Genomic DNA, 14,614 nt, shown 5'->3' on the forward strand with positions numbered 1-14,614 from the left:
ATCACTGTAGCTCATTCCTGACTGAAGAAATAAGCCATGTTGCAACAGTCCCCACTCGCCCCTATATGGTTTTGGGATGCTTAGCCTACATCCCAATATATTATGTGCTGAGTATTTTGATTTTCGGATTGTTTGTTTACATTGGGTAACACAGCCAGTGGTCTGTTAAACAGATGCAACTCATTTAGCAACTTTTGACAGCTATATGATTTAGGATCTATTTGGATTAGAATGTGTGGATGGTTTATGTTAACAATGAAAGAGAGAGAGAGAATAATGAAGTGGCTGATGTATTGTTTAAAGGTTCAAAGTGGGTTCTGCACATTTACACAGGCCTACCATAAATCTCAGCTTTTCATTCACTTGCACTCATTCATCTTTTTAATTTTCTTTATATTTAGTGGTCTAAAATATTGTTTAAACCTAGCTTTTTTTATTTAGTTTCTATTGCTATGGTGTAGGCTACATTGTATTTCTATTTGACATCAAATCCTTTTGTCTGCAGTATAATGTTTTGTAGTTATTGATCTAAAACGGGCCGTTTCAGGTTCTTAAATGGTTCCTGAGGGAGACGGACGAGGCATCACCGGCATTCGCCATTTTGAGGGGCAGGGTGGGCGAGGACCTTATGTTAGGGTAGGGTGGGGGGGAGAGACGGCGGCATGTTGGTAAAATGGCTTCAGAGAGGTGCTGTGCCCTGCATCCTTTCCAAAATATATGTGCTGTCTAAAAATGCTGCGCGCGTTCTCTTGCAACATGAAAGAACTGTTCTAATTAATTTGGCTCGCATGTGCGCGGAACAGCTGTTCCGACTGGCTGTTTTGTATCAGTCAACGCGCAGCGCAAGAGAGATGAAATGTGATGTTTTTGAGTCTCGCGCGCGAAACTCGTGAAATGTGCGTTTTGTTACCCCGTAACTGTACGACGAATACCGTCAAATACAAGGTTCGGGGTGTTTTATTGAAAGTTACGCACCATGTCCCTGTCAGCCTACCTCAATAAACTAAAATACATTATAGAATGAAAAAGCCTTTCTTTGACCCCACTTCATCACATACTGGTTTCAGTACGCTAAGCAGGACAATGTCGGACGTTTTAACATGTAACACCACCCGGAACTTGTATCACTGTCCGGAAACGACCACTGTGAGGCGAACAGAAGTACCCAAAGGAAGACGGGGGCACTAAAAATTGACACGGGGCGGAAAATATTTGGCCGACCATAATCCGCAAAAATTTCAGCGGAAAACGGACTGGAAGGGCAGTTTCGGTCGGAATCTTAGGATGAGAACGATCTCGCGCGAGGTTGAGCGTTAGCGAGCGCAGCCAGCGGAAATTGGGGTTTGTTTAACGGATCGAAAGCGATGGAGAGGCCTGCGAGAGTGTTTTTCCACGGGATGAGGAAAAATGACCTGCTAACCTGAAATCGGAAACCGCCTTTGTGCACATCTACGCTTTCGGCGCCCTTTTGAGCTTTATTATTTTCACGCATTGCTCTTCGAGAGGACTTTCTCCGTTCACGAGCAGGTGGGATACTAAAGCTTTTGAATGCATTCTGTTGCAATGTAAAAGGGTACGACGTCTTTATTTAGCTAGCTAAGAGGCTAGCAGAGTGAAGTGGGCTTGCAGGCTGAATTCATCTGACGGGCTGTCTGCACTCACAGTCACTTTCTTGTGTTGTTTCTGTTTTTCTGTCATGTTGTTAGCCTCTACGCAATGAGTAGCATACGCACATTTAAGTGAAATTAGTGCATGATAACGCCAAGGTGTTTGTACGTTTAACAGCTCTGGTTTTGCTGTAATTTTTTATTTGGAAACTTTTTGCTGTGCCATAGAGGGATGTGATTGAAAAAGGGAATTCGGCTGTCCCCCTCTCCCTCATCCCCCTTCACAGTCCACACAACCGTCCCGGAGAACAATCGGCGCTCTTCTTTCAACCTGCAAAGGCTTTGGTAAGTTTTCAGTTATACAATGGAATTTAATTGTAGTTGCGTGGAGATTTTGTCATTTGTCTTTAATGTTGACATTGTGCCATCATTTGATTTTCTTTGCTGAGCACTTGATTTTCATGTTTTTTTTTCCTGATTATTGATTACTTTTCAATGCATGTTCTCTTATTGGAGTTATTAGAATCATCTTTGTGTTTAGTTGCATTTCAGTTACATTTGACAGGTATAAAGACTTAATTTTTTGACACACATAAGGATTTACACACACACACACACACACGCACGCACATATATATAACTCAGTATTTAACTGTCTGTTTTTCTTTATATTTACGTTAAAATACATATTTATTCAAGGTGAATTCATGTAAATGGCAGCCATTTGTTTGTTTGCTTCATTCATAAATTGCTGTATTGCAAAGTGTGAATTTGGTCACTTTTGTTTACGTTGAGTAAAACAACCATTGGTATTTTCTCAGTTACTTTTGACTATTATAAGCATTTGATTTGTGCAGATATAAGCATTTGATATTGACAGGTTTAAGGACTTGTAATGACCAGTTTGTATTGGAATGTGTGGATGAATGTTTCAACTGTTTTGGCTGGTGTGGTTTTACCTCAGTATTTATTGATCTACCTGTCTTTAGAAATCAATTCAAGGTAAATTGGGTGACTTTTGACAGTCATTTATTTGTTTATTATATAAATAACTTGCTGTGCAAGTTTGGGTGCTTTTGTACAAACAACCAGTGGTCATTTAAATAGTTTCAGCTGAGTTACTTTTGACAAATATAATATCTATCAAAATCAAGTCCTTATTAGAATTTCGAAGGATCACTTTGTTTGGAATGTATGAATGTGGACAGTTTATTTATTCATTTATTATGATTCTTATTTGCAAAAAAAAAGTATTATGAAAAACACACTACGTAGTTGCTTAGAATAAATTTTGCTTGTGTCATAGCAAAGCTTGCATATCTGACAATGGGATGTACAGTTCATCTCAGACCTAGATGCACCTGATAACCATACTGATTTTAACCTGGTAACATGTTATTTGGCTTAGCCCTCAGACGTCAGGCATTATGGTTTGGGTAATCTGTTAGTATTACTATACTGTAGTGTTAATGTAATACTACGTTTTCAGTAGTTGTTACCAGTGACATTTCATGTTATTTAATGCCAATTTGGATACCACAGCAAAAAAGAATATACTATTGTTACATTGCATGTTATATGCAAACATTCCTTTATTTAACTAAATATTAAAGTTTAATTTTTATTTTTAGGTATGCATGAGCTTGTGACTAATTTGGTGACGTTTGTTTACGCTGAGTAAAACAACTAGTGGTCTTTTAAATTTCCTTTTGAAAGGTATAAGGACTTCTAAGGACTAATTTAGATTTTTTTCAGGATTCCTTGAATGGAAAGTTCAAAAGAATGTAATAACTTACAAAAGTGTAAAATGTATGCTTTCTGTTTACACTGAGTAAAAATAACTAGTGGTCTTTTAAACAGTTGTAGCTCAGTTACCTTACATTCCTTACAGGAATGTGTAAATGAATGTGAATCATTTATATTAACGAAGGTGCTTTTTATTTGCTTGTTTCTTCAGTTACAGTGTGTATGTTATCCATGAATAACGTTTGCATGTCATTGCAGTGCTATTTGGCAACACAGATGGAGTTATTAGCCTCATACTCATTTTTAAAGGGTTAGTTCACCCAAAAATGACAATTCTGTCATTAATTACTCACCCCCATGTCGTTTCAAACCCGTAAGACCTTCGTTCATCTTCGGAACACAAATTAAGATATTTTTGATGGAATCTGAGAGCTGTCTGACCCTGCATAGACCGCAACGCAACTGAAATGTTCCCAAGTCCAGAAACATAGCAAGGAGATCGGTAAAATAATCAATGCGACATCAGTGGTTCATCCGCAATTATACGAAGCTACGAGAATACTTTGTGCGCAAAAGAAAAAAAAAACGACTTTATTCAACAATTCGTCACCTCCGCATCACCCTGCGTCACACAGATACGCCGTTTCCATCCATCCATTCATTTTACCGATCTCCTTGCTACATTTCTGGACTTGGGAACATTTCAGTTGCTGTCTATGCAGGGTCAGAGAGCTCTCAGATTCCATCAAAAATATCTTAATTTGTGTTCTGAAGATGAACGAAGGTCTTATGGGTTTGAAACTACATGAGGGTGAGTAATTAATGACAGAATTTTCATTTTTGGGTGAACTAACCCTTTAAAATTGTGAGGAAAAAAAATTCTCTTAATGTCAGCTGTTTATGGTTTGTTTTCTGTCAATTTTATTTTAAGGTAATTAAAATGCAGAAGTTGATACCATTGCCAGTGAAATTCTATGTTATTCCATACCTTTACATACATTTCAACACCACAGGAAAATAATATTGAACTACTGAAAAATTACATTGAACATGCTCCTGTATGTGAGTAGTTAAATATTAATGTGTATATTTAAACATTAAATTGAAACAGTGGTTACGCAGTGTCATGCATTTCTCTACTAGGTAAACGCTGCTGTAAAGGTTTTTAAAGTTTTTTTTTTTTTAGTAAGCTAATTATTTTTGGTATTATTGTTGTACAAAAGTAACAGTACTTCTGACATCCCTGTTTTAAGGTATTTAGATGTTTTTTTTTTTTTTACATTATTTACCGTTAGAGTTCTAAAATTCTTTCTAATATGATTTATGTCTGTTATCTTTTTTTTATGTTTTGTCTTTTATCTGTGTCTTTAGGATTTTTTGTGGTAGAAAGTGATGTTTTGCATTTGCTTTGTGAGTCATTGCTTCTCATGTCTTGTTTATACCAATCTCTTGATATTCTTTTGAAATATTTGTCTTTTGATTAAAAATCTTCTTACTATTTTTGATCTCTCTTTTCTTTAAATCAGGACTGACAGGGTGCCCACGGCAGAGAGGAGGAAGAACTTGGTCATACCACTGTGCTGTGTTTGTGGTCTTCCAGCTGAGGTGTTCTAGACAGAGGTTGGATACACCCTGTGGACTATCTGACCTTTCACCTTTTCACTCCAACTTGGAACAATTAAAAAAAAAAGTTGCTCACCAGAATTTTCTTGTTAAATGAAGACATTACTGAGGAAATCAAAAAGTGGGACCATAATATTCAGAAGTTGTCAAAGGAATACACCAATATCAAGAAAGAAAGACATTCCCTAGTTGCTTCAGTTTTAAGTGGCTTTCAACACTAAATGGTTTGCTTTTTAGTGAAACACATTTTGTGAAGCAAATTTTAATATGATATTAGTAGACATGTTTACTGTTTTAACTGTAGATATAGGAATTTTGAAAGACTAATGCAGACCTGTGTTTATTGCATGATATTGTAAACAACCTTTACCCTTTTTTTATATTTATAGATAATTATTTAATCCAAGACTTCCAGAGTTTTATCACATGTAGTGGCCCACTACTATAGCCAAAACTCTGTTTGTTTGGGATGGACAGTCATAACATCAGACAAATTACTCCCACACAGGCATTTCTTTGTAAAAACTGGAGCTGCTAGCAGATTACTTTAAATCTTTATATTGATTATTAGTGGCCCTAGTGGCAGATTTTTTTTCTGCACATCCTTTAGGTTAGTTTACATTGTCCACTTTACTGCAACAGGGACAAGTAAACCTTTACAAGTGAACAGGGACAAAAAAATCCTAGAAACGCCCCTCAACAGTGAGAGGGAGATGTTCCAGTTTGGAAAGTACCCTATGGACATTTTAGAAATGCTCAGTGGACACCAGGCTCACCAGTTCAAAGGACTGGGCCTGGAAAGACAACTGCAGCACCAACAACAGGTCCAACTTCAGCACCATCAGCAGCTTCAACAGCAGCAGCAACAACAGAGTGAGGCATCTGGTGGCCTCCTGTCTGGGCTTGGCCTCGGTTCCCTTCAAGGATCTAGAAGTAATGCATTTGCGGATTCTTCATCCTTATTTTCCAAAATGAGTGCACCCCCTCCACCTCTTCCACAACAAACTCAATCCTCATCTTCACAAAGCACACGTAAATCAAGCAAGATGAGTAGCGGGAGTGGCAGTTCTGCCCCTGGCTATCCACAGTTTCTACGCACATTTCACCCTGCTGAGGCTGCACTAGCGCAGGAGCAGCTTCACTCAGGAATGGGGCGTTTTGATTTTGCAGGAGGAAGTGCTGGAGGAGGCTCTGGGGTAATTGGAGGAGTTGTAACATCAGCACCACCGCCACCACCCTTGCACCCTGGCCTCTCTGTTCCTCAGCCATCTCCTGGGCCATCCTCGTCATCGCCCTCCCCTTCGAGTTCAACCACCACTTCTAATAATCCCCCCAGCAGTAGCAGCTCAGTGGCTGGATTAGTCGGAGCCCAGTCTGATGCAAGAAGTTTACACCAGCAGTTCAGTTGCATGCTCGCTGCAAACCAATACCTGTTTTCTGGAGTGCCCACAAATGCAAGTTTAGAACAGTTTCTAGTTCAGCAGGGTCCCCATAATCATCTCGGCCTTGCGGATTCAAATACAGGTCTTGCTCCTCCTCCAGCCCTCCATCCTTCTCACACCCATGGCCATCCAACTCCCCAGCCCCAGCAACAGCAGCAGCAGCTGCCACCTCATGTGTTGTCCCACCCTCACAGCCATGCGCATCCACACCACCCCCTACACCCTGCCCCCCAACCTTCACCTCTTGGTGGTTTTGATTTCCAAGGTATTCCTGTTCTTTCATCTAATCAGCTGGCTTCTCTAATGCAACAAGAAGCAGGCCTGCCTTTGCCACTCCCACTACATCTCTCCATACCAAAAGATGATGGGAAAGGAGATAGTGGATCTGGGGCTGGAGGAAGTGGAGGTAGTGGCAGCAGGAGAAAGAAAGCCATGGCTGGCTACCTGCCCCAGAGGAAGTCAGAAAATAACAGCAGCAGCAGTACAAGCAGTGCTAACTGCCATGCCAGCTCTGGGGCACATGGTCATGATGGGTCCTCTGGTCTTGTGGGAGGAGGTGGAGGGGTTGGTATGAGGGGTCTTGGTGGTGACCCCTCCTCCATCCTCTCCTCGTCAACACCGTCCTCCTCTTCTTCAACTGTCTCCTCCTCTTCTTCCTCTGCCCCATCTTCAAATTCTGCTTCTGTGCTGGTATCAAACATCTCTCAAAACCCCAAGCCCGAAAATCAACAATCAATGACTCCCAATATCACACAGCCAGAGCAAGAGCCTCACTTTCATTGTGGAGAGTGTGGCAAGTCTTTTGCCCACCTCCAAAGCCTTCGCCGACACATACGCTGCCATGAAGAAGATGGTGGTGGTCCCAACAGCAGCACAAACACAAACCCAAGTCATCAGCATCAGTCAGATCTCCCCCACTCAACACAAGATGGAATTTCGCAAAATGCTCACCATCAGCATGAGAATACAGACCCCATGTCTTCCACTTGCTCAAGTCCAAATAAGTCATACTGTTGCAATGAATGTGGAAAGGGGTTCAAGAAGAGAGGGCACCTTCTTCAGCATGGCATTATCCACTCAGGAGCTCGTCCATACGCCTGCTCCATTTGTGAGCGTTCATTCAACCGCAGGGAATCTCTCACTCGGCATGAGAAAATTCACGAAGATAAGCCTTACCGCTGCCCTGCTTGTGGCCGCTGCTTTAGAGAGAGCACTTCTTTGCTTAACCATGCTGCATCAGGTAACTGTGGCAAGCCAGGGAGGAGATCTAGAAGCAGCGATGGTAGCTCAATAAGTTCAGTAGAGGGCAAGGTTGAAAGTGACTTTCCAGGTGGACAAATGGATGACACAAAAGAATTGGTATTTTGCAAAAATGAGGATAGCACAGCAGCTATGTCTTGCGACAGTCTGTATTCACAGGGAAGAAGTGTAAATCAAAACCCTGTGGGCAAAACTGAAGAGAAGTATAATCCTGAGTATTCAAGAGATCCTTACCAAACTTCCTACAGAGTCGATGACTATCGTCGTCAACAGGCCAACCCATCATCCTACTCTGGAGACTCCTGTAGCAACAGCATGTCGAGTCCGGCCCTCAGAAAAGCTCCTTTAGCCCCCACACTTCATCCACACCCTCAAAATCAGCAGCACCATCACCAACCGCAATCTCATCTGCCGCTCTCCTCTCTTTTGGATGACTCTGAGGATGAAGTCACCAGTAGTGCCATGTCTGCCATTGCTGCAGCTGCTGCCGCCTCTGTCTTGCCTGCTGAGATGAACAATACTGGGGGACGAGAGGAACGGAGAGACATTATCGGAGGTCTGCTAGGAGGGCTTGGCTTCGGGTCTATGGGTGCCTCTTCATCTACATCTGCAGGAAATGGTGGGAATGAAGAATGCCTGAGTGGTTCAATGATACCTTTATCTCACCCCACCCAACAGCAGCAGCCTAACTCACAGAATGCCAACAATCCTAATGCCAAACCCAAGCGGCCACGGAAGCCCAGACAGAAAAGAGAGCCGAGACCTGGTGGGGCTCCAGGAGAAGGAGTGAAACGTCGGAGAAGCAATAGTGCTGCTGGAGATGGTTCTGAAAAACCTTATTTATGCACTGTTTGTGGGCGGGGCTTTAGCAGACGTGAGACGTTACGTCGGCACGAACGTGTGCATACAGGGGAAAAGCCATTTCATTGTGACATCTGTGGTAAAGACTTCCGGGAGCCGTTTCACCTTACCAAACATCAGACTGTTCACTCGGGGGAGAAGAACTACAAATGCACCCTTTGTGGAAAAGATTTTGGATATGCACAGAGTCTGAAAAGGCATGAAAAGTTGCATCTACGTGGAGATTTCAAACCGAGGCGGAGTAAAACCAAATCTGCCTCAAATCAAGGGGCACCCACTAATCAAGATCAACCTGATCAAACCAATCAGACCAACCCTGGCGCTTATTACTCCTATTCTCAGGATAAAGTTCCAGGATCTAATGCTAGCACAAGCAACCAACCCCCTCCTAAGCTATATACATGTGAGATTTGCTGGAAATCTTTCCGCCATCACTTCCACCTGACTGCCCATCACCAAGCCATTCACGAACACGGAGGGGAGAAACTATTTTCGTGTGAAGTGTGCGGGAAGGCATTTTCCTACTCCAACAGCCTGACCAGACATAGATTATCTCAACACGGTTTGACTCGTACTGGGCCAACAACACAACCAACAGGTAGTGAATCTATTGGAACTGCCCCATCTGTCTCTGAGAGTGAGGCTGCAACCAATGCACTCCTTCATATAACACCCGAAAGTGGAAGTCATGGAGTACAACAGCCCCATTCAACCATTGCTCTCACACAGCATCCTCAGCCTGCTGGCTATTCTCCGCTCTTCTACACTCCAGAATCAGGACATCACAGTTCAAATGTGACTTCACACCCCCAACATCTGCACTACTCAAACCCCACTATGGGTCCCCTCCAGCTTCAACAACCAATCAGCGGGAAGCAGCTAATTTATTCAGGGGTTCCAAGTAACACTGTTCATTCCACTCCACCTCATATCCACATTTCACCACCCCAGCACTCTCAACACCACCAGCAACAGCACCCCTTTTCAATGCCGTCTCAACATCTACAGCAAAGCCCTCAGACCCAGGGAGATGGCACCCAGAGGAAGAAAAAAAAAAAAAAGAAAAAATATAAACTGAATAGTAGCATGCAGTTGATGGCTGGATTCAGTGCTTACGAAATTGCCAGGAGGCATATGTATTTAAAACGAAAGAAGTGCAGGCTTCAGCAGCAGCTAAAGAGGAAGAAGTGGCTAGCTCAGCTGAAATGGGCCAAGTTTACTGAAGGAGGGCTTGGTTTAAATGTAGGTGGAGGCACATGGCGTGTGGGGCGGTTAAGGTTTAGAGGCCTGCGGTCTCTCATCGTTCCCTTGAAGTCATACTCTTGCCCTGTCTGTCCCTTTACCACTTTTTCAAGCCGCATAACTCTTTCAGTGCACCGTGTGACCAGGCATCCGCCAAAAAAACATGGCCATCAGACTCGCCTGTGCTGCATAGTCTGTGGAAAACGTTCTCGAAGGCTACTGACAGCTCTCCGTCATCGAGCCCACCACCTGTCTCAAGGGGCGTTCTCTTGCTCTCGATGTCCCTCTCGATTCTGGAACAGCACTCTCCTGCAGCGCCACAAATTTGCTTGTCGGCGTGTCAGTAGAGGAATCAAAATGTCAATAAAGGGGACTAATGTTCAGAAGGCAGAGGACCAGACTGAAAGATCAACAGTTGTGACAGGTTACAGGCACTAAGTAAATTGACATCTAAAAAAAAGTAGAAGGCCGTAAAAACCGATGTTTTCGAGGCAAGGATCACGTGGAAGTAGGCATAGAGGACTTTAAGGACTTTGGTGTTAATCGCCACACATTCAACTCCTTAACCGTGATCAGACTATAACCAAGGGAGTGCCTCTTAAAAATAAAAGACTTGGTTGATGTGAAAACAAGCCTGTACCTAAAGAACCATCCATTATCGACATGGATCTCTAACGGTTTCTCCAAAGGGGAAGAATATTCTAGATTATGGAACTGTTTTTTGGTAGCACCTTTGTTGTAATGGTAGCATCTCTATCCTCTAAAAATGCATTCATTATGTATTTTCGTAACTTTATTTGTGCTGCAATGATGGATGCATACCAGTGAAAGTGAACTAATTTGAACAGTAACAATCTATTCTCTAAACTAGTTTCCCCCAGTACTCAGAGCTTAACGGTATAGCCTTTGTTTACTCTCAATTTTACATAGCTTTTTTGTTCATTGAGGTGTTGTTTTGTTTTCCCCCCTTTTGCTGTCTTGTTAAAATGCAAAGGTTTGACCTGGAACTGAAAGTTACTGGTTTTGGGAAGAGAATCAAGTACATAGTGTGTGTATTCCCTATGAACAACCTCAGTTATGACACTCCATTGTTGAATTGAACAGTGTCTCAAAGAGGACTCGCTGCAGTGAAGCTGTCAAAACGTGCAAAATATTCTGCAGAGCTGATGCGGAGGGGACAGAATGGTGTTGCTAATGCCATGTTCCTGTGTTTAATGTCATCTGTTTATTAAGAAATATGTAAAGAAACATTTGCAGGTGTTTCTATGGCAAGTGTTAATGTCTTTGGTTGTGAGATTGGCTAGCGAGAGCGAGGAATAGCCAGTCTGTACTGTACAATGCGTATTATATTTTATTATGTAACAGTTGTGTTCTTTCTTTTTTTATTATTCAAAGTATATGTTTTTTTTTTGTTTTGTTTTTTATCATTTTTACTCCTTTAGGGGTGGGTGGGTGGGTTTTTGTGGCAGGGGCTGCCATTGTAAGATGTGGGGAATATATGTATCGGTGTGATTTTTGTTCGCTGCCCCTTTGATCTGTTTAATCCAAACCACAGTTTAGCCCAGCTTTCCCAACACTATTGTATTCATTCTCAATACTTTACTTAGCTCTACTGTCCCAATGTTTTCTTCTCAGTAAACTAAATTACAAAATATAAATACTAAACAACTGCTTTCTTTTCTGAGTCAACAGAAATGTTGAGTTTCTCAGAAAGCAAATAAAAAGATAGAAAATGTAGTCTTTGTTCTGAGTGTTTCTTCTGAATGTTTATGAGAAGCAGAGCTTTGCCTCTTCGTGACGGTAAGCAGATTGGGTTAATTGGTTATGGCATGAAAGTTAAATGATTTATAAACGTCAAATGAGAGGATACGACCAGGTGTTACGCACCTGGTGCCATGGTGCCTAGTTCTGCTGGATGGGGCTGTTTACAGCTCACATGTGTTGGCACATGCCCTATGCAGTGCCATACACTATTAGAGGTGGAGGGAAGAATGCCCTTAAGGGTACTTTAATTTGGTGTGTCAGAGGAACACAACCGTCTGTTCACTTAGTTCTCTCTCGGGTGTCTCCAAGCAAAAGTTTAATAGTTCAATACAGGACATCATCTCACACGACCTTAATTGAAATTAACATGAAACTGCAAGTTGCAAACAATGTCCACTAGGTGGCAGTAATGTTCTCTGTGTGGCCTGAGAGGCCTCAGAAATCAAATCAACTCGATTTGCTTTGCAAGGCTTGTGCAGTGCAGGATGCTGAACAGAATCCTGCACAATACCAACAATTCTGTTTTTTTTACCTCCAGGGTCACATATATTAAGTTAATTTGTTTCCAAATCTGTTACGTTGCACTAATATTTTCTGAACACAAGTATAAGGAATTTTCAGATTTAAAGTTACTGTAACAGTCTATGTATTCTCATGTTTTGTTTTAGAACTGTTCTCCTTTACATAATACATAAACAGTTTTCCTAGTAAAAGAAAACCTGGATTTATCTGAAATTTCGGGTGAAGTTTTGATATATTTGCCTGAAAAAGTTATAGGCTAGAAATTTACAGAGTGAGTGTACATTTTTCTACTTTTGCTGTTCATTATTTCACCATCGGTGTATTGGTTCTTCTGAGTGCTTTTACAACATGCTTGCTTGTAAGTCAGCATGAAACATAAGGCTATCTTTTGAGGTTCTTAACTGAGCATGTAGTAGGCTATATTTTAAATGAATACAAAAGACTGGAGCCTGTCTTATAAATAGAAATAAACCCGTAAATAAATAAATTAGTGCTGTCAAACGATTAAGCGCATCCAAAATGAAAGTTTTTGTTTACATAATATATGTGTACTGTTTATTTATTGTGTATATATAAACACACATTCAGTATATATATTTTTAATATTTACATGTATATACATTTATATATTTATATTGTTTTATATTATATATAAATACATTTAATATATAAACAACATATTTTTCTTAAATATATACATGCATGTGTTTGTATTTATATATACATAATAAATATACACAGTACACACTCGTATATTATGTTAACAAAAACTTTTATTTTAGATGCAATTAATCGTTTGACAGCACTAAAATTAATTTAATTTAATAAAAAAAATATATATAATCCTTAATTGCGTTTCACACATCTTTTTACCAATAATTTTCATAACATTTTCAGTTGTTTATTACTGGTTTATTACAAAGCCCACTCATGAAAAACAATTTCTAGCCAATGAAATATTGAGAAGAGCATAACTAGAAAAAGCCATAGAAATGTCCATGCCTTTGAAACCTTTAAAAGATGATTCTACGAGGCCTAAAAAAAAAAATCAGTTTAAACATTCTCTAATATTTCTAAGTTCTCCGTGACTCTGCAAACGCTGAATCATTAAGGAATGAAAGCCATGGAAATTCACTTGTCAAATGTTATGGGGGTTTACGCGTGTATATAAGTTACTATCTTGTTTACTATGCAGTTGTAAATCAGATCCAGAAAAATGATTTACATCTTGCCCTTTCGTGCATACAACTTAATAAGGATCAGATGTTTTAATATTATTTCAAAGGGATATTATCATAATTTTACACACTTTAAATTGTGCATAGTAAACCTAGTCAAAAACTGCAGTCTGTGCAAAAGAATCCCTGTGGATGGAACATTCTTCGTATTTGTTTTCATTTTTAAACACGCAAAGGCTGATTCCATTTGATCTCTGCATCTGACAAGAGTTGCCGGCACTAATCCACAAAGATCTCACCAAGCCGCCTTTGCATGTTGTTTTACTCCCATCTCACGCGGCACTAGCATGGGGAGAACTCTGGGAGGAGCGACTGACCTAGTTTTGTCCAATCGGATCTGGCGAAGGGCAGATACTGACCTACTTTAGACCAATCGCGTGAAGGAGAGGCCGCCGGTAGGTAGCGATCGCGCGTGCCTGAGCCATGTGCTTGCTACGAGGTCTAGTGCTGGCCTTAAGGTACTGTGGAAATACATTTGTGTCGGCCAAACCGACATGCTCACGTTTTTTGACTTATTCTAGCCAATGACAGCTAGCAACACATTAGAGAATGAATGAATATGATGATGGTTAGAAAAAGCAGTCGCAGTTTGAACTTGGACGGACCAGACGAATGTTATTGCAATTCCGATAACAGTCTTTTGCATCTATTGATTTTGGTCATATGTGTTTACACATATTCGCATGCACGTTCTCATAGACAAAGTTGCCACTGTATACGCATCACTGCAACCCCGCAGCCCTTGCAAGGCAACTTCTTTAGCGTAGCCTATATAAAGATAAATGATATGACGCTGTGTCAAAGTTACAAATATGATTCTTACATACACATTTATTATGAATAGTGTCAATTCAAAGTACGAATTCAAAGTAATTTTGACATTTTAGTGGGTCTATAAAAACGCATTCGTATGATTAATATTGTTCAAGGAAAAAGGAAGCGAAGAAAATCAAGATCTAGTCACGAAATCAAGATTTTTGTTGAGAACGCTGCAAACATTTTTCAAATAAATACATTTATAAGAACCAGGCACTTTATAAAATTCCTTTTTGTCATTGACACGCACATGTATTATATCGAGCTTTGTCCTGTCGTTTGGATGCATGTAGCCTCCCGTTCAAAGTAGTTCGATCTATGAAACTGTAACGGCACAGAAGAGGTTAGTGAAAAACAGGGGTGGTCTGACATTAATATGTAAACAGAGACACTTTCTATTGGCCAGAGCGGCTCGTTTATCATATTGTGGGCGTTGATTGAGGAGGTGTGTCTAATGAATAATGAATAGCCCCGCCCTTCAGTGCCGTTTCCC

At 40.7% G+C, this 14,614-nt stretch overlaps 1 protein-coding gene across 1 annotated transcript; it reads left to right on the forward strand.

Moving 5' to 3' along the window:
* Window positions 1-1,135: 1,135 nt before the first annotated feature.
* LOC107589382 (uncharacterized) lies at window positions 1,136-11,175 on the forward strand. Its single transcript, XM_016277796.1, has 3 exons — window positions 1,136-1,527; window positions 1,836-1,952; window positions 4,880-11,175. Exon 3 carries the CDS (start codon window positions 5,690-5,692, stop codon window positions 10,217-10,219), a length of 4,530 nt encoding a protein of 1,509 aa, XP_016133282.1. The 5' UTR covers window positions 1,136-1,527; window positions 1,836-1,952; window positions 4,880-5,689; the 3' UTR covers window positions 10,220-11,175.
* Window positions 11,176-14,614: the final 3,439 nt, after the last annotated feature.

The sequence above is a fragment of the Sinocyclocheilus grahami genome, unplaced genomic scaffold (genome assembly GCF_001515645.1).
Source record: "Sinocyclocheilus grahami isolate Dianchi unplaced genomic scaffold, SAMN03320097.WGS_v1.1 scaffold116.1, whole genome shotgun sequence".
NCBI lineage: Eukaryota > Metazoa > Chordata > Actinopteri > Cypriniformes > Cyprinidae > Sinocyclocheilus > Sinocyclocheilus grahami.

Bases quoted from the DNA above. Each gene is read 5' to 3' on its own strand.
- LOC107589382 (XM_016277796.1), top strand. From the start codon at position 5,690: ATGTTCCAGTTTGGAAAGTACCCTATGGACATTTTAGAAATGCTCAGT.